This window comes from Nerophis lumbriciformis, linkage group LG34, assembly GCF_033978685.3.
Source record: "Nerophis lumbriciformis linkage group LG34, RoL_Nlum_v2.1, whole genome shotgun sequence".
NCBI classification, from domain to species: Eukaryota; Metazoa; Chordata; class Actinopteri; order Syngnathiformes; family Syngnathidae; genus Nerophis; species Nerophis lumbriciformis.
Window position 1 is genome coordinate 3,087,120 of NC_084581.2, and position 26,624 is coordinate 3,113,743.

Here is a 26,624-nt window from a genome sequence, read left to right on the forward strand (position 1 = left end):
ACTAACATCATAATACTCCATCATCTAGATTAACATCATGATACTCTATTATCATTGTTAACACCGTAATACTCCATTATAAATATCAACAACATAGAACTACATTATCAATACTAACATCAAAATATTCCATTATCAATATTAAGATCATAAAACGACATTATCAAAACAATCATTAATACTTCATTCGCAATATTAATATCCTATAACTACATTATCGATACTAACATCCTAATACTCCATTAACAACACTAACATCATAATACTAACATCATTAATATTAACATTATGACACTTCATTATCAATATTAATATCATAGAACTTAATTATCAATACTAACATCATAATTATCCATTACCAATACTAACATGACAATACTCCATCAATAAGAACATCATAATACTCCATCATCAATGCTGCCATCATAATACTCCATAATCAATACTAACAACATGAAATTACATAATTCTATTCTAATCAAATCATTACATTATCAATACTAACATCATACTACTACATCACAATACTAACATCATAATATTAAAATCATAAAACTCAATCTTCAATACTAGCATTATAAATATCCATCATCAATACTAACATCGTAATAACCCATCATCAATACTAACATCATAATACTCCATTTTAAATACTAACATTATAAATATCCATCATCAATACTAGCATCATAATAATCCATTTACAATACGGACATTATAATACTTCATTAATACTGACATCACATAATTCCATCTTTAATGCTAACATCATAATACTAACAAAACAATCCATTATCAATACTAACATTATAATACTCCATCATCATTAAGATCATAATACTCCATCATCAATACTAACAATATAATATTCTACCATCAATACAGACATCATAATATTCCATCTTCAATACCAACATCTTAATTATATCCATCCATCTTCTTCCGCTTATCCAAAGTCTTCCCTCTCCCCAGTCACTTTGTCCAGTTCTTCCCGGGGGATTCCGAGCAATTCCCAGGGAAGTCATAGACATAGTCTTTCCACTGTGTCATGGGTCTTCTCCGTGGTCTCCTACCAGTCAGACGCGCCCTAAACACCTCCCCAGGGAGGCGTTCGGGGGGTATTCTGACCAGATGCCCGAACCACCTCATCTGACTCCTCTCGATGTGGAGGAGCAACGGCTTTACTCAGAGCTCCTCTTGAATGACAGAGGTTCTCACCCTATCTCTAAGGGAGAGCCCCACCACCCGACAGAGAAAACTCATTTTGGCCGCTTGTACCCGTGATCTTGTGCTTTCGGTCATAACCGACTATCTGCCGGCAATGCGGACCAAGCTCTGACACTGATCATACAGGGAGCGAACCGCCACAATCAAGAGGTCCAATACCCCATACTCTCTGAGCACTCTCCACAGGACTTCCCGAGGGACATGGTCGAATGCCTTCTCCAAGTTCACAAAGCACATGTAGACTGGTTGGGCGAACTCCTATGCACCCTCAAGGATCCTGCCGAAAATGTAGAGTTGGTGCACAGTTCCACGACCAGGACAAAAACCACACTGCTCCTCCTGAATCCGAGGTTCAACTACCCGGCATAGCCTCCTCTCCAGTCCTGAATAGACCTTCACCAGGAAGTCTGAGGAGTGTGATCCCCTGATAGTTGGAACACACCCTCCAGTTCCCGTTTTTAAATAGAGGGACCACCACCCCAGTCAGCCAATCCAGAGACATGGCCCCTGATGTCCACGCAATGCTGTAGAGTCTTGTCAACCACGACAGCCCTACAGCATCAAGAGCCTTAAGGAACTCCGGGACCCTGCCAACGAGGAGCTTCATTACTACCTTGGCAACCTCAGCTCCAGAAATAGGAAAGCCCACCGCAAAGTCCCCAGGCACTGCTTCTTCATTAGAAGACGTGTAGGTGGTATTGAGGAGGTCTTCGAAGTATTTCTTCCATCGATCCAGAACATTCCCAATCGACGTCAGCAACACACCGTCACCATTATACACAGTGTTGACAGTGCACTGCTTCCCCCTCCTAAGGCGGCGGGTGGTGGTCCAGAATCGCTTTAAAGCCGTCTGGAAGTTGTTCTTCATGGCTTCTCCAAACACCTCCCATGTCCGAGTTTTTGCATCTGCAACCGGCTGCCTCGGACTCAATATCCAGCCTCCCTCGTAACATGTTCGAAATTCTCCCGGAGGCGGGAATTGAAACTCTCTCTGACGAGAGACTCTGTCAGACGTTCCCAGCAGAGCCTCACTATGCGTTTGGGCCGCCAACGCACCACCAGGTGGTGATCAGTTGAAAGCTCCGCCACTCTCTTTACCCGAGTGTCCAAAACGAGAGACCACAAATCTGATGACACAACCACAAAGTCGATCATCGAACTGTGGCCTAGGGTTTTCTGGTGCCAAGTGCACATATGGACACCGTTATGTTTGAACTTGGTGTTTGTTATGGACAATCTGCGACAAGCACAAAAATCCAATAACAAAACACCATTCTGGTTCAGATCAGTGTGGTCGTTTCTCCCAATCATGCCTCTCCAGGTGTTCAGGTCTTACTGTCGCTGCCAACGTGAGCGTTGAAGTCCCCCAGTAGAACAAGGGAATCACCAGAGGGAGCACTCTAAGGTTGCTCCTTTTGGGGAATCCAAAAAGGGTGGGTACTCTGAACTGTTGTTTGGTGCATAAGCACAAACCACAGTCAGGACCCATCCCCCAACCCGGCGGCAGAGAGAAGCTACCCTTTTGTCCATCGGGTTGAACTCCAATGTGCTGGCTCTGAGCCGCGGGGAAAAAATAATTACCACCCCCGCCCGTCGCCTCTCACTGCTGGCAACGCCAGAGTGGAAGAGAGTTCAGCCACTCTCGAGATGAGTGGTTCTAGAGCCCTTGCTGTGCGTCGAAGAGAGACCGACTAGATTTAGACAGATCTTCTCTACCTTGCGCACCAGCTCAGGCTCCTTCCTCCCCAGCGTGGTGACTTTCCACCTCCGAAGAGCTAGCTTCTGTAGCCAAGATTAGGAGCGCCAAGGGCCTTGCCTTTGACTTCCGCCCAGCTCGCAGAGCACCCGACTTCTATGCCCCCTCCTATGGGTGGTTAGCGCATTGGAGGGGGGACCTATGTTGCCTCTTCGGTCTGTGCTCGGCCGGGCCCCAAGGGGGCAGGCCCGGCCAACAAGCGCTCGTCAACGAGCCCCACCTCCGGGCCTGGCTCAAAAGGGGGGTGCCAGTGACCCGCGTCTGGGCGAGGGAAACCATGGTCCTCGATTTAGGACCTGTTTGTCATGGGAGACCCTACCAGGGGCATAGAAGCCCTGGACAACATAGCTCCTAGGATCATTGGGACACGCAAACTCCCCCACCACGGTAAGGAGCATCTCAGGGAGCTCATCATTCATTCTAACTGTATAATACTCCATCATCAATAATAACCTTATAATGTTCTATCATCAAAAGAGACATTATAATACTCCATTTTCAATACTAACATCATAATTATTATTTGCAACAGTATAATACTCCCATCATCAATACTACCCTTATAGTATTCTATCATCAATACAGACATCATAATAATCCATCTTCAATACTAACATCATAAATATCCATCGTCAATACTAACAGTATAATATTCCATCATCAATACCAACATCATAATACTAACATTATAATACTCCATCATCACTACTAACATTATGATACCTGATCATCAAAACTAACATCTTGAATACCAACATCATCAATACCAACATTATTATATACCATCATCAATACTACCATTAAAATACTCAATCATCATCATCAATTCTAACATCATAATACTTCATTATCAATATTAATATCACAATAGTCCATCATCAATACTAACATCCTAATACACTATCATCAATACTTATAGTACTACATGTGTACTACGTGTGTGTCTAGTGTATATACTCGGTGTCCATCATGCATGTATGATGAGTGTTTAAAAAGCGTTAGCTTCATTTGTTGAGCGTGCTAAACTAACAACAATCCTTCAGAGCTAGCGATATATTCCTTGTCTTTGACGACATCAACAGGAAGTGCCATCCCATACCTACGTATCCTTGACCGTTGTAAGGAATACCGACACACTGGGAAGAGTCGCAATATCCGGGAGGTCCGGGGGGTCCGCGGACTCCAGCGTAACCGGGACGCCCAGGAGGACCGCGTGGTCCTGTGGAGCCTGGTGGTCCTGGCGATCCTGTCCTACTTTCTCCTTGTGGACCTATGGGACAACCATGGACAGTGATGATGATGATAATGACTTGAGAAGTTTCTCAGATGAGAAATTTTTGAAGTTTGTCTAATCGGACATTAGAACAGGAGAACATTGAAGACGAAAAATTCGTAAAATTTAGGAATGCTGCTTTAGATGACTCACTTTTGAAATATTTTACATATTTGGATGCTAAGGGGGAACAAGTGTTGACAAATGAGCAACAAACATGAAAAACAATTTTGTGAACTGAGATCTGATATGCGTGCCATGGAGGCGCAGTCAGTTGAAGGTTAAAACGTACCAGGAGGTCCCTTTGGGCCTTTCGGTCCCACTCCTGCTAAGCCTCGTTCACCCTTCTCTCCCGCTGGCCCTGAACGCCAAACAAACACACACACACAACTCAGCATTTGTCCGGATGACACCATATAATTTTAAAGTTCCAGGAGGACTTTCTACCTGCTTCTCCGGCTTGACCCGGTAAACCTGGGTTTCCAGGGAAGCCGTTTCTTCCCGCAGGTCCCAGTTCTCCCTGTGGACCGGGCCTACCAGGAGGTCCAGGTGGGCCGGGAGGACCCGGGTTGTTGCTGCGAGACATGCCATTCGGGATCTGATTGACTAAGTTGTTGACGCGGTTCATCTGGGCTGCAGCGGGACAAAGAGGGTCAGGTGAAAGCGAGTCGGGCTGCCGGGTCAGCAACACCGGGAGGACTTACCATTGACGAGCTGCTCACACACCTGCCTGGCGATGGAGCGCATCATGTTCTGAGGAGCAAAGTCACCCTGTGGAGAAGAAAGTCAAGAAAATGATGAAGGTCCAGTTTAGCCTGATGGGTGGGATCAGAATCATTTCCTGTTCTACTTACTCGTTCTCCCTTGTCTCCCTTTGGACCCATAGAACCCTGCAAGTACAGGAACAAAGAGCTAGTCCACAAGAAATCTTGCACTCACACGCCTACTGGCTGAGACTCACAGCAGGTCCACGAGATCCGGTGTTTCCGGCTTTTCCTTCCACACCCGGCGCTCCTGGAGAGCCCGGGGGTCCCTGCAAGACAAGTCCAATGAGAGCAGGAAGAGAACCAGCACATGCTCTACTAATGCATGTGGTGATTGTGGTTCTCTTCATTGTGTGATGGTCCAGAAACCCTTGCAGTGCTGTAATGATTACTCAGCAGTTGTTTAGTTTTGCTGACTAAGACATGTTGATGAAGCTTACCATCGGCCCAGCAGGTCCTCTGTGTCCCACCAGTCCGTCCTTTCCTTGAGGACCCTTAAGACCAGGGGAGTACAAGTCAGCTGATTATGTCACTGATTATGTCCATTATATGCTACTTACCCTCACTCCAGCTGGGCCGATGGGTCCAATGGGCCCACGAGGTCCTGGTGAGCCCTGCGCACGCGCACACACACACACACACACACACACACACACACACACACACACACACACACACACACACACACACACACGCACACACACACACACATTACGGTAAATCTTCTCTGCCCAGAAAGTGCTTTTTTATTGCGGATCTTGTCTTTGAGGCATTCCATTTAGTGGAAGAAAATATTCTCTTTTATTGACCATTAAAAGATTAGAAGGCGTGGCCTGCCAGCCATTAAAGGATGATGTTTACGTGCTCACAAGCTGCGCCCACACAAGCTACCCTCAAATGGATCCTATTGCTGTGATGTGAATGGTTAGCAGTTAGCTAAAACAAGCCTGTCTGGTCACTTTCATTTGTTTTTTTCAGTTCTAGACAGCCCAGTCAGCAGCAGAAGTTATCCACTCATATGCTGAATGGGTCATATTAGTATTTTTTTTCTACATTTAACATTTAAAACACTTCCTTGTTGTCTATGTAACATATAACGGTGGTTCTTTGGTTAAAATCTTGTATACATTTTGTTTAACAGACCATCTTGAAGCCGCTTTCTGACCGTCTCTTCAGGATGAGCCACTTTGTGGATGGTCCTATTTACAAAACCAGTGAAGTTGGCACGTTGTGTAAATCGTAAATAAAAACAAAATTCAATGATTTGCAAATCCTTTTCAACATAAATATATTTAATTGAATACATTGCAAAGACAAGATATTTAATGTTCCTAACTAAATTTTTTTTGCAAATCCTCATTAACTTACATGGCAGCAACACATTGCAAAAATGTTGGCCCAAGGGCATTTTTACCACTGTGTTACATGGCCTTTCCTTTTAACAAGACTCAGTAAACGTTTGGGAACGGAGGAGACCAATTTTTAAAGCTTTTCAGGTGGAATCCTTTCCCATTCTTGCTTGATGTACAGCTTAAGTTGTTCAACAGTCCGGGGTCTCCGTTGTCGTATTTTAGGCTTCATATTGCGCCACACATTTTCAATGGGAGACAGGTCTGGACTACAGGCAGGTCAGTCTAGTACCCACACTCTTTTATTACGAAGCCACGCTGTTGTAACACATGCAGAATGTGGCTTGGCATTCATTGTCTTGCTGAAATAAGCAGGGGCGTCCATGAAAAAGACGTTGTTTGGATGGCAAGATATGTTGCTCCAAAACCTGTATGTACCTTTCAGCATTAATGGTGCCTTCACAGATGTGTAAGTTACCCATACCTTGGACACTAATACACCCCCATACCATCACAGAGGCTGGCTTTTGAACTTTGCGCCTATAACAGTCCGGATGGTTCTTTTCCTCTTTGGTCCTAAGGACACGACGTCCCCGGTTTCCAAAAACAATTTGAAATGTGGACTGAAGTGTTCTTGAGCCCATGTGGTGATATCCTTTACACACTGATGTCGGTTTTTGATGCAGTACCGCCTGAGGGATCGAAGGTCACGAGCATTCAATGTTGGTTTTTGGCCTTGCTGCTTACGTGCAGTGATTTCTCCAGATTCTCTGAACATTTTGATGATATTACGGACCGTAGATGGTGAAATCCCTAAATTCCTTGCAATAGCTCGTTGAGAAATGTTGTCCTTAAACTGTTCCGACAATTTGCTCACACATTTGTTCACAAAGTGGTGACCCTCGCCACATTTGTGAATGACTGAGCATTTCATGGAAGCTGCTTTTATACCCAATCATGGCACCCACATGTTCCCAATTAGCCTGTTCACCTGTGGGATGTCCCAAATAAGTGTTTGATTAGCATTCCTCAACTTCCTGTCTTTTTTGCCACTTGTGCCAGCTTTTTTGAAACATGTTGCAGACATTAAATTCCAAATGAGCTAATATTTGCAAAAAATAACAAAGTTTACCAGTTCAAACGAAGTGTCTTGTCTTTGCAGTGTATTCAATTGAATGTAGGTTGAAAAGGATTTGCAAATCATTGTATTGTTTTTATTTACGATTTACACAATGTGCCAACTTCACTAGTTTTGGGTTTTGTAGATGCCTCCACTTCAACTGCATCTTCTCCCTGTCAGCAATTTTGTAGTTTTTAGCACTTCCATATGGAGTCTACTGACACATAAGTTAAAACTCTACGCTACTTTGTATTAGAAATGGCAACAGCTGAAGATGCATGTGCATGTACGAGCCAGTCTGCCCCACAACAAGAGGATAGAGAAAAAGAAGAAGCTTAATGACTCCAATGTCAGACTTCAATGGCGGACTCACAAGATCTTCGGGTAAAATTTTACCACATGAGGAGATATCCGCTGATGTCACAACTGGGAAAAAGGTCCCTAAGTTGGCAAATTCCAAACGGCTCATTTGGAAGAAGTATGAACAAAGGTAAGATTGTTTTATGAATATGTCTTCAAAATGGTTTCATGAATACCTCCACCATGCCTCCAGGGTCTGAGGGTTTGAGAGACTTATGCAGATCCCAAATACAAAAAAACAGGTACCAATAGATAAGTAAAGTTGTTTTGCATAATAGGTGCCTTTTAAAAAGAGGTCCACATGTTCTGGAGAGTTTTGCAGAAGTCTTTGCTTCTGACACCTTAGAACCGTCGTGGGTTGAACCGCTTCTGGAAACAACCTCGCCAGACAAAACAAAAAGCAGCAGAACCGGAGCAGCACTTACTTTTTGTCCAGTTAGACCTGAGTCCCCAGGTTCTCCTTTGGGTCCAGGGCGGCCCTGAAGGAAGAAGACAACATGATTGAATCATCCAGGCAGCGATGTCTCACTCTGCATTATATTTCTGTGTTGATTAGTGATGAACACATTCAGTTAACAGGAAGTCATCACTGACATAAAAAGTTAAAGACATTAAAAATCTTTGATTTAATATCCACATAAATACATGAAAACATGCATATAACTGGAATCATACTGTAGATGACGTCAATTATTTGTTATCTGAAATCATTCATTACATAAATTATCTTTTATGTGGAATCATTCATGATGAAAATTTTTTATTATTTGGAATCAAACTAAATTTAAATGATTTATTATCTGAACTCATACAATTATGTAAATTATTTATCATCTGGAATCATACATTATTTAAATTATTATCTAAAATCATACATGGTATAAATTACTTTTAATCTGGAATCATACGTTACATAAAAGAAGACTTCTTATCTTAGCTGCGTGCGTGCGTGCGTGTGTACTCACAGCCTCTCCTGGCATCGACCGTCCGCTGGGTCCTTGGGGTCCCGGCAGGCCCATGGGTCCGGGTGGTCCCATATCTCCATGCGGGCCAATTGGCCCCTGTGAGGTGAGGTCAATGTTCAGACAAATAGCAATAAAGATGTTCAGTTTTTGTTGTTTTTAGAGGAACTTACAAGAGACCCGAGTTCTCCTCTTTCTCCTCGTGGCCCTTTTTTGCCGGGGGCACCCTGACCAGGAAATAGAAGTTGATGATGTCAGCATAAAGTAGTAGCTGATGGCTTGTCATACGATACAATAAAAAAGATGAGGAGCAAAAAAGGAAGCGGCTTGTGTGGTTGACTGTTTACCAGCACCACTGTTTGTGTTACCATGGCAACCCCGTAGTATTTTATGTTTGCTTGTGCATTTTCCCTGCTGTCATCCTCGGCAACCAAAGGATGAGCAGCAGGATTCACTCACAAGTTTAATTTAAAGCTTCCAATGAAGTTACGAAGAAGCTGAGCAGCACATCTTTGTTAGCAGTCGAGACAAATTGTCGAATGAAAAGAATCCAATAATTTATTATTCAGTAGCTGATCCTGTGGCTGTTGTCATGGGGACCAGCAGTCACGCTTGTATGTGCTTTCTTACCACTGGTCCCTGAGGTCCAGGAGGTCCGCTGCCACTGGAAGTGCACTTGCACGCATTGGGTAGGGACGGACACTTAGTCTCATCTCTCTGGTGGACAAAGAAGACAAAGTTTGCTTGTGGACAAACGTGCACACTCGTGGGAAACTGTTTGCACGTGATGAGGAGGAAGATCCAGGCTAACAAAGTCCAGACTGTCAGAGCTACAAATGTTCATGATAATGATGATGATGACGACGTTCTCAAGCGCTACGTTGCATGACTAATGAGAAGAAGGTGCGCGTCACATGGAGTGTTTATTTGTCTGACTTTGTGACACGGAAGGTGCTGATTGGCCTTGGAGAGCAGCTGCGCTCGTCAGCAAGCTTTTTAACGAGACACGCGTTCAAGGCCGTGAACTCTGCATGCACGTTCTTTGAGCCAAAGCAGGTGAAATGTGCACGGTGTCAGTTAAATGAATACTTTGACGTGTTTGTTGTTCAATGACATCATGCAAGCGGTTGCCGTGGTTACTGACCATGGATGGAAGGTCACAGCAGCGGTCCCTGCTGGTCCACGCCAACGTGCACACAATATCAAACATCTGCAGCTGGAACTGCAAAGAAAGAAAAAACAAGACGGATGCACGTCTCGGATACATTCTTCAACAACAGCACAGAAGGAAATAGTGCTGGAAAACTTTACGAGCTGTCGTTCAAACTACAAAATAGTTTCTCTTCACACAATACTTTATATTTCATGTATTTGAGAATTGGTACAGGATTTTTTATCCCTGTGTACCAACTTTAAAGATCCTTAGACTTGTACTAAGTTCTAGAAGGTCACGGATGGACTGGACTAAACAAAAATAAAATAAAAACTACCGGTATGTAGAAATACTACTATACGAATAGAATATATACTATGTATGAATAAAATAAATATAAATGTATAAATAAGATAAATACTACTGTATAATTAAAATAAATTATATGAATAAATAAAAGAAACACTATGTATGAATACAATAAGTACTACTGAACAAACACAAAAAAATAAATATTACTGTATAAACCAGGGGTGTCAAACTCATTTTAGGTCGGGGGCCACATGGAGAAAAATCTACTCCCAAGTTGGCCGGACTGGTAAAATCATGGCAGAATAACTTAAAAATAAAGACAACATAAGATTATTTTCCATTTTTAAAAATAGAACAAGCACATTCTGAAAATGTACAAATCATAATGTTGTTGGGTTTTATTTTACACTTACTTGTTGCACTTACCGGTAATAGTATTCTATCTGTATTTGTCGTTATTTATATTTTCTGAATAAATTATGTGATAATGTTCATTGGTGTTCATTTTCAATCTATCAAGATAAATTACAGTATTTTATGTAGTTTGATAATTTTCCTCGACTGATGTAGTAACATCATGTGGTTTATTTTGTACATATGTAGCATCATCTACAAAGATACAAATACTTGCTATTGTGACATCCAGTGGACACATTTAGAACAGCTGTTTCTTTCATTAAAAAATTTCAGGTACATTTTTATACTTAGCAAACTCATCCCGCGGGCCGAATAAAACCTGTTCGCGGGCCTGATTCGGCCCTTGGGCTGTACGTTTGACATCCCTGGTGTAAACAATATAAATACCACTGTATGAATAAAATAAATACTATGTATAAATTCAACAAATATGTAGAAATAAAATAAATACTACTTTATGAATAAAATAAATACTATGAATAAAACAAAGAAACACTATTGTAAAAATTTTATAAATACTATACATAATACGAGGAAATACGACTGTAGAGATAAGATAAATACTATGTATGAATACAAGAAATACTACTGTATAAATGAAATAAATACTACATATAAATACAAGAAATACTACTGTATAGATAAAATAAATATGTATAACTAAAATAATTACTATGTATAAATACAATAAATACTACTGTATAAATAAAACATACAATGGGCCTGATCTACTAAGATCCAAATATCGCACGCTAAACCGTGTGCAAACTGTAAAATTGTGTGTACTATTTATTGGTGTGTCGCGTATGATTTCCTAAGACTGTGTACAATTGAAAAGTGGTGCAGAGAGCCTTTTTAAATGAGGTTTTTGTGGCTTTCACCACTGACACACTCATTTACTTCACATCCATGTTATCCTGTGGTGTTTTGCTGCGGTTTTAAACAAGCAGCAAACATGTACCACTTTTTCTGGGCATTCTAGAAGCAGTGTGATCTACATTGCAACCCACTTTTTTTACCGCGCTAAAGGTGTGCCCTGGGAGATGCTAGCGCTAAAGCTGAAATGTTTCAGACGCAAGAAAACGTACTGTATATTGCAAAACATTTTGTATATGTATAAAAAAACAAGACCATTTAGAATAAAGCCAATTGACACCAAAATGCATCAATGAACGCCTTTTAATAAGCCCTTCAAGTCATCCAGCAGCTATGAATTTATAAAATAATATTTCTGAATAGACAATATGCCGAATATTTTTTATTTTGATCGCCCATACTGTATGTTGACAAGCATACGTAGGACATAGCTGCAGCACGATCCTCTCTTTCCTCACAACCATTTCTGCGCAACTGCCAGTTTGCACGTCCTTTCTAGATGTACTAAATAAAAACACAAATCAGCAGCCACAGAACAGTTTTAGTCTTCATAGATCACACTTAGTGTGCTAAATAATAATTTTTTACATTTTCTCCTCCCAATATTGTGGGCGTTCTGATAATCAGCATATATTCTGCTATCAAGTTTGCGTGTGTTTTAGTACATGCAAACCTTTAGTAGATCAGGCCCTACGTATAAATAAAATAAATACTACTGTATAATTAAAATAAATACTAGTGTATGAATAAAATATACTATGTACAAATACAATAAATACCATGTATCCATTATTTAAACACTACTATATAATTATACATTAATTGTTAGTGCGTCTGCCTCACAATACGAAGGTCCTGAGCAATACTGGGTTCAATCCCGGGCTCGGGATCTTTCTGTGTGGAGTTTGCATGTTCTCCCCGTGACTGCGTGGGTTCCCTCCGGGTATTCCGGCTTCCTCCCACCTCCAAAAACATGCACCTGGGGATAGGTTAATTGGCAACACTAAATTGGCCCTAGTGTGTGAATGTGAGTGTGAATGTTGTCTGTCTATCTGTGTTGGCCCTGTGATGAGGTGGCGACTTGTCCAGGGTGTACACCGCCTTCCGCCCGATTGTAGCTGAGATAGGCTCCAGCGCCCCCCGCGACCCCGAAAGGATTAAGCGGTAGAAAATGGATGGATGGATGGATGAATAGATACCATGTATAAATACAAAAATACTATGCATAAATAAAATGAATATGTCTACATAGAATAAATACTATGTAAAATTACCGGTAGGTTAAATAATGCGTATAAATATAATAAATATTATGTACAAATAAAATAAATACTACTGTATGAATAAAACAAATATGTATAACTAAAATAAGTACTACTGTATAAATAGAATACTGTAAATATTATGTATGAATAGAATGAATAAGATTTATAAATACAATAAATATTCTGTACGAATTAAAGAAATACTATGTATAAATAGAATTAATACTCTATATAAATAGAATAAATACAATGTAAAAAAATAATAAATATCAGAAAATAATAAAGGTAGCAGTAAGAGAATACAGACTCACAGTGGCTGACTCTCCTCTGGAGCCGATGGACTTGGACATTTTTCCCAAGACATGATAGCCATCTTTGGACGAACTTCCAGCCGCTTTGATGTTTTTTTCAACCACGTGTTGGCAGTCAATGTTGAGCTTGACGTCAGTGGATGAAACCAGGATATGCAGCTTGAGAGAAAGAAGAGAAAAAAACTTGAGATTTTCTACATTCTACTTCTGGTTGTGTGCTATGATGGAGCGTTGCCCCCCTTCAAACATTTATCACTGACTCTTGAGACATGATTAGCATTGTTAGAATTTTCAAGCAATATCAACGGAAAATGTGTACAATACAATAATAATTACTGTATATAATAATAACAACTGAACTCAACTAAAATTAATAATGGCAAAGTTGAAATGTTGATTCTAACAACACTGGCATGCAAGTTTTTTTTTGCTTTACATCTAATATACTATATATATATAATATATATAGTATGCTAAAAAGTTAATTACTCGCTTGCATAATTAAAATCTGTTTAAGAAAAGACCCCAATGTTTGTACACAAATGCACTTGTATTGTCAGAATATCATCCAGGAATGTTTTTAAACATTGTATTTGAATGCATGTCATTTATTTGCACAAAATTTGGTAACAGTTGTACCTAAATTTGCTTGCAATTACACCAGTCAGTCTCCTCACTTATTTTTATAGTGATGTATGCATTAATCTGATCGGTAAAAGAGCTTGTCAGGACAAAATAAATTGCATGATTAATCTAAGTGTGTACACGATTAATGCAATATTTTTTGTGATAAATCACATGAGTTAACTCTGTAACTTTGGCAACCCTAATGTATACATAAATTAATGTGATAAAATGTTTATTATTTTAATCACACTTTTTAATGTTGATTTATTGCGATTAATTGCAGTTGTAAACATTAGCCACTGTTTGTTGTTGATGTGATAGTAGCATTCTTGCTTGCGGCTGCCTGAAAAACGTGTTTTAAACTTGTTGCTAAATTACAAGAGAATTAGTTGCTGCAAAATATGCAAAAGATCCCACAGATGGTAGCCTCACACTATTGGCTCCTCAGTCAAGCAAACTAAATGTAGTTAGGTTGTTGTAGTAGGTAACCTGAGGTTATGACATCATGTTATGACCTCATCATGGCGTCACAGTGTAACGATGACATCATAACATAAACTCCAGAATCTTGTAGAAAGTCTTCTAGGTGAGAGGAAGATTTTTTCACCTGGTAGCAAACAGACCCAGTCTGACCTTTGACCTGCATGTGGAGGGAGGTTCTGGCCCTCAGGGATCGTGTGTGTGTGTGTGTGTGTGTGTGTGTGGAGCCAGCACATCTGAAGCAAACATGTGCAGGACTTAGTCCAAAATGTCCATTAAGAAGTACATGTTAAAAACGCTTGATTGGTCGTTGACACTTCTGGACGCCTTCTGACTCCATCTGGAGTCTAGAAGCGCTCATTTTCACTTCTACTCTGACATTTTCCTCTCTCAGCCGCCTACCGCCGCAAAAAACAGAAGAAAAGATTCTGATAAAAGACAAGGAGCAAGATGAATTGCGGCTTGGAGGTGTGTCCAGAGGGTGTTCATGTAAATCACTTATTCTTTTCCTGTTACTACAAACTGTCGAAGCAGCGCAGGACTCCCCCACTTCTCCCCCTTCGAAAGCCTGGGCTCAGTAAGCCCGGCAGCACACAGCGGCACACTGGGAGGCTCAACCGCAAAAAGGGGCTACCAGGAGCAAGCGAATGTGAGGCAGGAGCGTGGGTGAGAGCCCCCCCCCCATCCCACCCCGCTGGCGCTGCTGGGCCGCTCTGATGTCATTGTTTTACTGCAACAGCGCTGAGCCAATATTTTCCAGGCCAGGCCGCCAGCAGGGACCATGGGGCCTGTGAGCCGACCCTAATTGTGCGGGAAACCAGCAGGGCTGGAATGTGTTGGCTATTGTTGAGCGTCAGGAGGAATCTTTGACATGAATAGTCTCTGCAGTGCAGCCATGTTTGAAGAAGTTTAAAACCGGCAGCAGACATCTGATGGAACAATATTCCACATTTATCATATTGGCCACATTACGTAATAAGTGACTGTGGGCTGGGTCGTGTTACACATGTACTTGGTTGAAGAGAATGTTTCCACGCAGGAAAAAGTCAAAGTGAAGTACAGAATAAGTCTGCTTGTGTTATTCAAAGCAAAACTTGGCTGTTCTTACTTTGTGGAAGCTTCCATGGAAGATTTGCTTGACCTGAGGCTCGTCGAATGTGACCCGCTGGATCTCACCTCGCTCGTCCTTGTTGTAGAAAGACACAGTCTGTCTGGAGGCTGAGCACAGACAACATTTCAATCAGCACGTCTTCATCTGGTTCATGTTTCTCATGCTTCACACTGCAGGTATGACACTGTTGTAAATAAACATATACATAATCTCAGCCCAATATTCCTGTTAAAACAGGTCTCATGTACAAACCCCGTTTCCATATGAGTTGGGAAATTGTGTTAGATGTAAATATAAACGGAATACAATGATTTGCGAATCATTTTCAACCCATATTCAGTTGAATATGCTACAAAGACAACATATTTGACGTTCAAACTGATAAACTTTTTTTTTTTTTGCAAATAATCATTAACTTTAGAATTTGATGCCAGCAACACGTGACAAAGAAGTTGGGAAAGGTGGCAATAAATACTGATAAAGTTGAGGAATGCTCATCAAACACTTATTTGGAACATCCCACAGGTGAACAGGCAAATTGGGAACAGGTGGGTGCCATGATTGGGTATAAAAGTAGATTCCATGAAATGCTCAGTCATTCACAAACAATAATGGGGCGAAGGTCACTACTTTGTCAACAAATGCGTGAGCAAATTGTTGAACAGTTTAAGAAAAACCTTTCTCAACCAGCTATTGCAAGGAATTTAGAGATTTCACCATCTACGGTCCGTAATATCATCAAAGGGTTCAGAGAATCTGGAGAAATCACTGCATGTAAGCAGCTAAGCCTGTGACCTTCGATCCCTTAGGCTGTACTGCATCAACAAGCGACATCAGTGTGTAAAGGATATCACCACATGGGCTCACATGGGAACACTTCAGAAACCCACTGTCAGTAACTACAGTTGGTCGCTACATCTGTAAGTGCAAGTTAAAACCCTTCTATGCAAGGCGAAAACCGTTTATCAACAACACCCAGAAACGCCGTCGGATTCGCTGGGCCTGAGCTCATCTAAGATGGACTGATACAAAGTGGAAAAGTTTTCTGTGGTCTGACGAGTCCACATTTCAAATTGTTTTTGGAAACTGTGGACGTCGTGTCCTCCGGACCAAAGAGGAAAAGAACCATCCGGATTGTTATAGGCGCAAAGTTGAAAAGCCAGCATCTGTGATGGTATGGGGGTGTATTAGTGCCCAAGACATGGGTAACTTACACATCTGTGAAGGCGCCATTAATGCTGAAAGGTACATACAGGTTTTGGAGCAACATATGTTGCCATCCAAGCAACGTTACCATGGACGCCCCTGCTTATTTCAGCAAGACAATGCCAAGCCACGTGTTACATCAACGTGGCTTCATAGTAAAAGAGTGCGGGTACTAGACCAGCCTGCCTGTAGTCCAGACCTGTCTCCCATTGAAAATGTGTGGCGCATTATGAAGCCTAAAATACCACAACGGAGACCCCCGGACTGTTGAACAACTTAAGCTGTACATCAAGCAAGAATGGGAAAGAATTCCACCTGAGAAGCTTAAAAAATGTGTCTCTTCAGTTCCCAAACATTTACTGAGTGTTGTTAAAAGGAAAGGCCATGTAACACAGTGGTGAACATGCCCTTTCCCAACTACTCTGGCACGTGTTGCAGCCATGAAATTCTAAGTTAATTACTATTTGCAAAAAATAATAAAGTTTATGAGTTTGAACATCAAATATCTTGTCTTTGTAGTGCATTCAATTGAATATGGGTTGAAAAGGATTTGCAAATCATTGTATTCCGTTTATATTTACATCTAACACAATTTTCCAACTCATATGGAAACAGGGTTTGTACATTACAAAAACAATGCATGATGTAATATAAAAAAAATCCATCACAGAATAATGTCACATGTCGTATAGATGTTCATCCTGCTGCATTTGTGGCAACTTTAAGTGACAACATTTATCATTTCATGTAGGAGATTAGGAAGGAAGATGATAAGAATGTTATCTGACAGTTTGTGGGAAACGTTTTGAGAAATGGTGGGACACTGATGTGTTACCTTTTATATTCTAATCACTTCTGAAACATCATCTTTTTGCCACAGAGCGTTTTCTGCTCCTTCTTCCAGCATTTACTTTCAAGCTTTCAGAATTGTGACGTTTGTCCCCTTTTGAATATATATATATATAGGGTTTATATACACATAAGAAAAAGGCCTGCATCACATTTGAAAAAAGTTGAATTGTATTGTTCACAAAATTGCAATTGACCTGCCGTGTGAACTTAACCTTTGTGACCCTGATCGTAGACGTCAGCCAAGAACCAGAAGCACTGACATTTAAAACCAAACTTTAGCTTACAGTATGTGCTGTCATAAGACTTGTTCTGAAAGTTCTGCAATTGCTAGCATGTTCCTATCAAAGCAGAGTTTTAAACTTTTTACAGTGAGAGGCCAAGGATGGCAGCCATTTTGAAAGGTGCTAAAACCATCCAATGAAGGTCAACATATGCTCACTCTCAATAAAACATCTTAGTCTTATAAGTAAACATCTTAATCTTATAAGCAAACATCTTAGTTTTATCGGTAAATATCCTAATCATATAGCTAAACATTTTAATATTATTGGTAAACATCTTAATCTTATTGGTAAACATTTTAGTCTTATAGGTAAACATTTTAATCTTAAAGGTAAACATCTTAGTCGTATAGGTAAACATCTTAACCTTACTGGTAAACATCTTAGTCTTACAGGTAAATATCTTAGTCTTATATGTAAACATCTTAGGACCTGATCCACTAAAGATTTACGGCGTGTACTAAAACGTGCAAACTTGATGGCAAAGGCAAAGCTGATCTACTGTCGTCTGTCATGTTGGTAGTTTTTAGCGCTTTCATATTGAGTCTATACCAGGGGTGGGCAAACTTTTTGGCTCAAGGGCCACATTGGCTTTTGAAACTTGACAGATGGGCCGGGCGAGCACATGATGCATTTCAAAGCATACCATACCTGATGGAACTAAGAGTAGGCTTGTCAAACATGGGCTATTTTAATCATAATACATATATTTTCAACAATATCATATCAGAACATCAAAGAAACATACAAATGGTATTAAAGGGTTGACACTGACATTCTATTTTAGTGGGAGCAGTGTTGTTGAGTATCAGTTTTGTTATGGCAATTCTCAAAAAAGATCCTTGCTCAATTCTGTTTTAATATTTGGGGGGCTGGATTAAAGGGACCAACAGGCCGGATGTGGCCCTCGGGCCGTAGTTTGCCCACCCCTGGTCTATACTATAAATTTGAACTAAATACAGGTACCAATAAGTAAGAAAGGTTGGTTTTGCATAATAGGTCTCCTTTAAAGGGCTGGTTAAAACAAAATAAATTGATGCGTTTTTGTGTCAGCAAACGTATATGAAAAAAACTTCTTGCAATATGCATTTTCTTGCGCCTGGAGCGCACACTCTCAGTTAGTGCCAGCCTCTCTCCTGAGCGCACTGTCAGCGCGCTACAAAAGTCGGTTCAATCCAAGGGTTGGAATTGGAGGTTAAACCACCGAAAATGATTCCCGGGCGTGGCCACCGCTGCTGCTCACTACTCCCCTCACCTCTCAGGGGGTGATCAAGGGTGATGGGTCAAATGCAGAGAATAATTTCGCCACACCAAGTGTGTGTGTGACAATCATTGGTACTTTAACTTAATTGTAAATGTACTGCAGGACTGCTTCTAAAATGCCCATAAAAAGTGTTAGATGTCTGCTGCATGTTTCAAAACATAGCAAAACACCAAAGGTAAAGCGTGATAACATAAATGGAAAGTAAATAAGTGTCTCCATGGTGAAAGTTGCATAGTACACACAAAAACCTAATTTCAATAAGGCGGTCTCCATCAGTTATCAATTGTACACACAGTCTTAGTAGATCACACGCAACTTTCTCATTAATAGTACACATCATTTTATAGTTTGTTTAGCACATGGTATACGGATCTTAGTAGATCAAACCCTTAGTCTTACAAGTAAACATTTAAGTCTTATAGGTAAGCACCTTAGTCTTATAGGAAACATCTTAGTCTTATCGGTAATCATCTTAGTCCTATAGGTGACAAAGCAAGTTCATTAGTGTACAATCTGATCATTTATCTTGTTAATAATCAGTTCTGATTTTCTAATAATAAAAAAGCAGCTGCAGTATAAAAATGGCCGCTGAGAGTTTTGACATAACAAGCAGCGATGTAGTGGTGCGACACAGGTGGATACAGATACTTATATTGATTATTTACGATCAATGGTGACGCCGGTCTCTGGTTTGTGATCTGGACTGGACACCTGCCAAATGTCAAAAGCCTCATTCGGCGAGTCGGGCAGGAGGCGGAACATGAGGATGATGGTGTAGACATGAGGAAGGCCTTCCGGGTGCACGTCTCTGCGGCCATAGAACAAGTCACAGAATTACAAACATTCCAAATTAGCAGCCTCATCCTCTCAGAGTCAATGTTGTGGACAACAGCAATAAACAATGCCCAAATTATGTTGTCCAACCTTCTTGCTAGTGAGTTTTTTTTGGAGAAAACTATGATAGAGATTCCAGGATCTTGTCTTTAGGAGTTAACAAACAGGAAGTCACTCACATGCTGGGCATCGTCAGGAAGGCATTCTTGTGGAGTCTGTAGGACGTGAAGCTGTTGAAAGATCCGGGCTCCATGGAGACACCTCGCACCTGACCGTAGCTTTTCTCTGTCAGGTTAAAAGTCTCCAGCATTCGGAAACCTGTCCCACAACAAGTCATGATAGTCTGTGCACTGCAGCAGGAGGACATGTTGACCTGGAGCCTCATGTATTAAGAGCTACGTGGATTTTCTACAAAAAATTGCAGTGAAAAAGGGCGTACGCCAAATTTTTGTGCGTATGCACATTTAATACTTGAGACCCCAGGTCTGGTCTACTCACCAGGAGACGTGAAGCCGTTGACAAAAATTAGCGGACACCCTGCAGGACAACAGAACTGTTACATGAATGGAAGACGTCCTTCCACCTCTTGTCCATTTCCACAATGATGAATTCTTACTGGACGTGGCCGTTTCACAAATGAACGTGATCAGGTTCTCCTTGATGGTGTCAAAAGCGTCAAAGTCGTCCACGACGAAGACGTGTCTCTCACTGGGCTTGCTGCTGATCTCCTGCAGCTCCACGAAGTCCACGTCAGCCACGCCAACCGCGAAGACGCTGTAACCTTAAGAGCAAGAAGCAAATTACATTTGATGACTTCTTTGTTTGTGTGAGAGTGCACACAACAGAAGAAAATAAGATGATAGCTTGCCGGAATAAAGGTGCAAACCTTTTGAAAATATTCATTTTAGACTTATCGTCAAATGTTTCATTGGTGAAGTAGCTGGAACACAACTTGTGTACCTGCGTGCTGCAGCTTGGCGGCACTCTTCTTCACTTCATCCTGAGAACGACCATCTGTGATGACCACCACGACCTTGGGGACGTTCCTTCTCATGCCGTTCTCTATAGAGAGGGCCTTTTCGTATGTGTGCTTAAGAGCCACTCCTGCCAGCATAGAATACATTTGGAGGTGTGTAAGTGTGTGTGTGTGTATTTGTGTGTGGGTGCGTGAGAGCAACTGACCTGATTTAGTGTTTCCTCCTCTATAGCGGATGTGATGAGGCGCCAACATGGCAACACCTTTGTCTTGGTATGCGTTGAGCTTGAACTCAGTCTTTGCATTGTCACTGTACTGCACGAACGACACCTGTGTGCAACGTGACATAGTCTTCAAATGTAAACAAACATTTAAAAAAAACAGCAGAAGTTGCAAAAAGAAAACAAATAATACTCACAAAAATAATTAAAATACAAGTACATTTTAAAAAATTACAATAACAATAGTACCTGGGTTTTCATCTGCCCCGGTATTAGTACGCTTTGGTTTCAGGCGAAAATGTTCTCCAAAAATATGTTTTGTTTTGATACACTGTGTTTTATTGGAATAAACAATCAGTGTTTTTTTTTAATTGAGTACACCTGCACGTAATCCAGCATACAGCCAAAGAAAGTTGTAGCATACAGTAATAGTCGAGTCCTAAAAGTCCGTGTTTCCAGTCAGTGAACTCACCGCACTGCTTCGTAAGTTTAGCTAATATGGCGCTAAATGTCTGTCCTCAGAAAGTTTTGTAGAGAGCAAAGTTCTACCAGCAGACATAAACAAAGTTGTTGTTTGTACTTTTTTGGATATAATACAAGTGGCAGCCCTTTGATGAAGAAGCTGAGAAGCACTCGTAATTTCAAGAAAGAACTCGTAGTAAAACACCTGCCCCTCCTCCCGCTGCGTTCATCGCCAAAAGTGATGTTTTTATAAGGGGTGCAAGATACATATCTGACAGATATTATTTGGGCAAATATGAGGAAACTGGTAAATCTGATAACTTTAAGAACAGCTGCGATAATGGAAAAAAACGCTCAAATGTGGCGAGATTACTTTTAGTGTGCTGTAGGTCAGTGTTTTTCAACCATTGTGCCGTGAGATATTGTCTGGTGTGCCGTGGGAAATTATGCAACTTCACCTAATTGGTTCACAAAATATTATTTGGAAATCAATAATTATAATCTGCAAATAATGTGCCGTTGTCAAGTGTCTGTGCTGTATAGAGCTCGGCAGGGTAACCATGTAAAACTCCATATCAGTAGGTGGCAGCAGGTAGTTCATTGCTTTGTAGAAGTCGGAACGCGTCGAGGATGGTTTGTCATGATCCCAATATGCAGAGCACAGCGGGAGACGGCGTGCAGTTAAACAGGTATGTAACGCTTTAACCAAAAATGAACAAAACGGAAAGGAAAAGGCAATGAAGCATAGGGATGGCCATGCAAAACGAAAGTAAAACTTCAAAGTAAACAAAAACAGAATGCTGGACGACAGCAAAGACTTACAGCGTGTGGAGCAGAGACGGCGTCCACAAAATACATCCGTACATGACATGACAATCAACAATGACCCCACAAAGAAGGAAAGCGTCCGCACAACTGAAATAGTCTTGTTTGCCAAAAGAAAGCAGGTCAGGCAATAGCACTCAAAGGAAGGCATGAAGCTGCTACCGGAAAACACCAACAAAGCAGGAAGGGCCACCAAAATAACAGTGCAAGACAGGAACTAAAACACTACACACAGGAAAACAAAAACAAACTCCAGATAAAGCATGACAACCTGGTGGAAATTCATTTTTTAACGTTTTCTGCTGGTGGTGTGCCTCCGTATTCTTTTAATGAAAAAAATGTGCCTTTGCTCAAAAAAGGTTGAAAAACACTGCTGTCGGTAATAGGGTGAGCAAATCAGCTGCAAACGGTCTGTCGTAAACTTCCCCTGAGCTCATTGTAAACAAACATGACGTTGATTGTGTGGGACTTCTTTACTGTTTCATAGGAAAACTTTTCTAGCACTATTTGCACCAAATGTTCTGCAAACATTCCACGAGGAGGGAAAAAATATTACGCTTTAACATATAAAACCTTATCAGCCACATGAAACACCAGCATTGCTATAACAATGTTTTGAAATCCTACGAAGAAGCCTGCTGCTAAAGAAGCTGCCCCAAAGAAAGGTGTGTATAATCAACACGTATATTTACATTTTCAAAATAGTATATATAAATGAGTTATCGGTATCAGTCTTGAGAAACGGGAAGTTGTTTGTATCACTTTGAAAACATATATTGTGCATCCTTAATAACCATTCTCTACAAAAAGTGATGTTACTTATATTTTTGGATGTCCAAAGCAGACTAATTGGATTTATATATATTCTTATGGGAACAATTGCTCCATTTTTATACGATTTCTTATTCAATGTACCCTTTGTAATGGATTACTAAAGCCAACTGAGTAACTCCTGTATCTAAGTGGCACCTGAAGTATTGGATTTTTCAGCATGCGACCGAAGAGGTCTTAGATGATGCTTAAGTGTCCAAACTTTCCCAATCGAGAGTCACATGCTGAAAAACAAAGCGGCCATTTTGATCTTTTTAAATATTTTTTTCCTTTAGTGAAAAGACAAAAAACAGGTAACTGATAGTTATAAAAGGGAAACTGCACTTTTTGGGCGGAATTTTGCCTATAGTCACAATCATTATGAGAGACAAGAAGACAAAAGTTTTTTTTTTTTTGCATTCTAACTTGTAAATATTGGTGGCTAGCAATGCAACCAATGGGAGAAATCAATTCTACCTATAAATTACTTAAAAAATGCATTCAAAAACCGTTAACAATACATAATTTACATTCTGTAACCTGTATAATAACCAAGATTTAGCGACATTGTTATTGTAAGAACGAACACTTAAGAACAATTTTTTAAGCGTAGTAACACAGCGGCATCCTTCGGTTTTAGCCTTTAAAGCTAGCTACGGAAAGAGATAAGCTAGCTTCTAAGTCAGCACGAAATGCGTTTGAGTTTGTAATGCACAACACAATGCGATAAGACACCAATCTTACTGCTTAAAAAACGTGAACAATCATATTACAGTATCTGTAAAGTACTAGCCCACATTTCATGTTTTGGTTGTACACAGCTTGCCAGACAGCGTATGTAGTTGTAATAACATGCATTACGTGCTGCGTGTATCATGATCGATATTAAAGTGACTCACTCGATGGACAGTTGTCTGTTTGATCCAGCTGGCCGGGAACATATTTTCCGGTTTATTTGGGTAAGCATGCCATGTCAAAATAGCTTGGCTTCAAGTTCCACATTTACATTATCTGTACTGTAAAGTTAAAATTTGAATGACAATGAAAAGGAAGTCTAAGTCTAAGTCTAAGTCTAAGTCTACAGCTTCAAGTCATACCGACCTCACTCTCTCGGCTTCCGTCTACTCCAACGTCTTACCCCACCTTTGTGCTCGATTCTAGAAGCAGTACTTCATCCTCCGTATATTTAGCTTCAAAAAGGTAAGGTTGTGAATCCTCGCCTGTGTTGTCTATTACCAAGTCTGCCATGATTAGAAAACATTTGTGCTTGTTTCCGGAAGTAGGAACACACGTTTGTTGCCTAAAGCCTCAAGTGTGCTGCTCTGGAAACAGAAATCAATGCGTGGAAGAAATCAGTCCCGATTATTATTGATTAAAATGACCAAAATACAGTAAATATTGTTCTGAACTTTTCTGTTACTATATTATATATAGACTTACAGTATATAAACATAACGTTGATGGAGGGTTTTGAAGTTTTTTTTAGAGGGCTTTGAAGGCTCCAACAGTAACTATCATTAGCCGCATCTTCCAAGCGCTTTTTTTTAATCATCTTTTAAAAATCCTAAAAAAAGACATACGTGTTATTGTCTCTCATAATGATTGTGAAAGAAAGGCAAAATTCCAAAAATTTCAGTTTCCCTTAAATATCAACATTTCAGCTTATTAATTTTTAAATTGTTGTGGTTTGATGATATTTCTACATTATGTTACAATGAAACACTTTGGACTCTCTAACCTAGGGGTTCTTAACCTTTTTAACCACAGGGCCAAACTTTTACACTACAGAGGGACCGGGCCCACTCAAATATTAACACTGAATTAGTAATCTTACTTTTGATTTGAATCGTATTCAATAATTATATTTAACCTATTTTATAGATCAACAGGATAAAGCTTGTCAAATGATATGAAAGCATGTGTTAATCACAAAGATTATTATCAAGGTTTAGGTCAAGATGACTACAAAAATAAATACTGAACAAAATACTGCAAAAAAAGGGAATTATAACAACTGATGAAAATAAACACATACAATTATGCAGTGCTGAAATAAATGCATTCAAACTAAATGAATAATAAACAGTAATTATATATATGTTTCTTCAATAAACTGTCAATACAATGTTTGTGCAAATGAAAATACAGCTTCACCATTTTAGTCATGATTGTTGCGCTTAAGAAACTTTTCTATGACTTTAAATCAGGGATGGGCAAACGACAGCCCAGGGGGTCACATCCAGCCCGTTGGTCTTTTTAATCCGGCCTGCCAAATATTAGAACAAAATGAAGCAAAGATCTGTTTTGAGAATTGCCACAACAAAACTGATACAAGAGTTGGAAAAAAAAGGCGATCAACAACATTGCTCCTACTGAAAGAGAATGTAAGTTTTAAACCTGTAATACCATTTTTGTGTTTCTTTGAAGTTTTGATATGATATAGTTAAAAATAGATGTATAGCCCATGTTTGGGAAGTCTACTCTACTCTCAACAGTAATGATATGCTTTGAAATGCATCATGTATTCACCCGGCACGTGTGTGAAATTTCAAAAGCCAATGTGGCCACTGAGTCAAAAAGTTTGCCCACTCCTGCTTTAGATCCAGACTTCTTCTGTTGGTTTGATATTGTCATTACTGCCACAAGTGGTGAAGTGAAGTGAAGTGAATTATATTTATATAGCGCTTTTCTCTAGTGACTCAAAGCGCTTTACATAGTGAAACCCAATATCTAAGTTACATTTAAACCAGTGTGGGTGGCACTGGGAGCAGGTGGGTAAAGTGTCTTGCCCAAGGACATAACAGCAGTGACTAGGATGGCGGAAGCGGGGATCGAACCTGCAACCCTCAAGTTGCTGGCACGGCCGCTCTACCAACCGAGCTATACCGCCCCGCTATGGTGGAAAAATGTACTACAACTGAGTACCGCTGCGGCACCTACGGTCCACAGCTGAGAAACAGATATTTTTGGCCAGCCCTCTAAGTGGCGCTTGGGGCCCAACAATGGGCCCCGCCCTATAGTTAAAAAACACTGCTCCAACTTAATGCGAGTCTTAAAGTGATTATTTTCGGAGACTAGATCAACAGGAGGACCATGCCAAGGACTAAAGTGGACAGGCAAGCCTCAAGACCCAGACAGAAGTGAAACTGAAGCTTTGCTAAAGTGACACAGCACAAAAGCAGAAGCATAGCAGAAAGATGTTCTTCTACTGGTTCTTTTCACACTAACCTGCATCCCAGTCGGTCCAATCACGTCAAAGGCTCCGATCATGCTGGAGACAAAATGCACGACTTTGGTGAAGCTCTCTTCGCCGATACTCCACGAGCCGTCGATGAGGAACACAACATCTGCTTTGGCACCTTTGCACACTGCGGCAGGAAAACAAAACACGTGAGTGAGGATCTTTATGGACCAGTAGCAGTCTACCTTCAAAGTGTTTGTGAAGAGCTGAACCAAAGTGCTGAGGTATAATTCACATTGGGTCTTCTCCCACACAACCCAAATCTTCTCTTGGAATGTGACGTGCATTC

The 26,624-nt window shown here is 40.6% G+C and overlaps 1 protein-coding gene across 2 annotated transcripts in view; it reads right to left on the reverse strand.

Moving 5' to 3' along the window:
• col12a1b (collagen, type XII, alpha 1b) overlaps positions 1-26,624 on the reverse strand; it is a 112,415-nt gene that overhangs the window by 1,467 nt on the left and 84,324 nt on the right. For both annotated transcript variants that reach the window (XM_061929778.1, XM_061929777.1), the window contains 22 exons: positions 26,323-26,462; positions 20,983-21,106; positions 20,761-20,904; positions 20,417-20,581; positions 20,299-20,337; positions 19,980-20,118; positions 19,632-19,774; positions 15,361-15,470; positions 13,146-13,304; positions 9,956-10,033; positions 9,442-9,528; positions 8,985-9,038; positions 8,815-8,910; positions 8,275-8,328; positions 5,581-5,634; positions 5,461-5,514; positions 5,218-5,289; positions 5,111-5,146; positions 4,961-5,027; positions 4,704-4,889; positions 4,549-4,617; positions 4,083-4,253 (listed from right to left, as the gene is read on the reverse strand). In XM_061929778.1, coding sequence (XP_061785762.1) covers positions 4,083-4,253; positions 4,549-4,617; positions 4,704-4,889; positions 4,961-5,027; positions 5,111-5,146; positions 5,218-5,289; positions 5,461-5,514; positions 5,581-5,634; positions 8,275-8,328; positions 8,815-8,910; positions 8,985-9,038; positions 9,442-9,528; positions 9,956-10,033; positions 13,146-13,304; positions 15,361-15,470; positions 19,632-19,774; positions 19,980-20,118; positions 20,299-20,337; positions 20,417-20,581; positions 20,761-20,904; positions 20,983-21,106; positions 26,323-26,462 — 2,241 coding nt within the window. The remainder of the gene's footprint in view (positions 1-4,082; positions 4,254-4,548; positions 4,618-4,703; positions 4,890-4,960; positions 5,028-5,110; positions 5,147-5,217; positions 5,290-5,460; positions 5,515-5,580; positions 5,635-8,274; positions 8,329-8,814; positions 8,911-8,984; positions 9,039-9,441; positions 9,529-9,955; positions 10,034-13,145; positions 13,305-15,360; positions 15,471-19,631; positions 19,775-19,979; positions 20,119-20,298; positions 20,338-20,416; positions 20,582-20,760; positions 20,905-20,982; positions 21,107-26,322; positions 26,463-26,624) is intronic.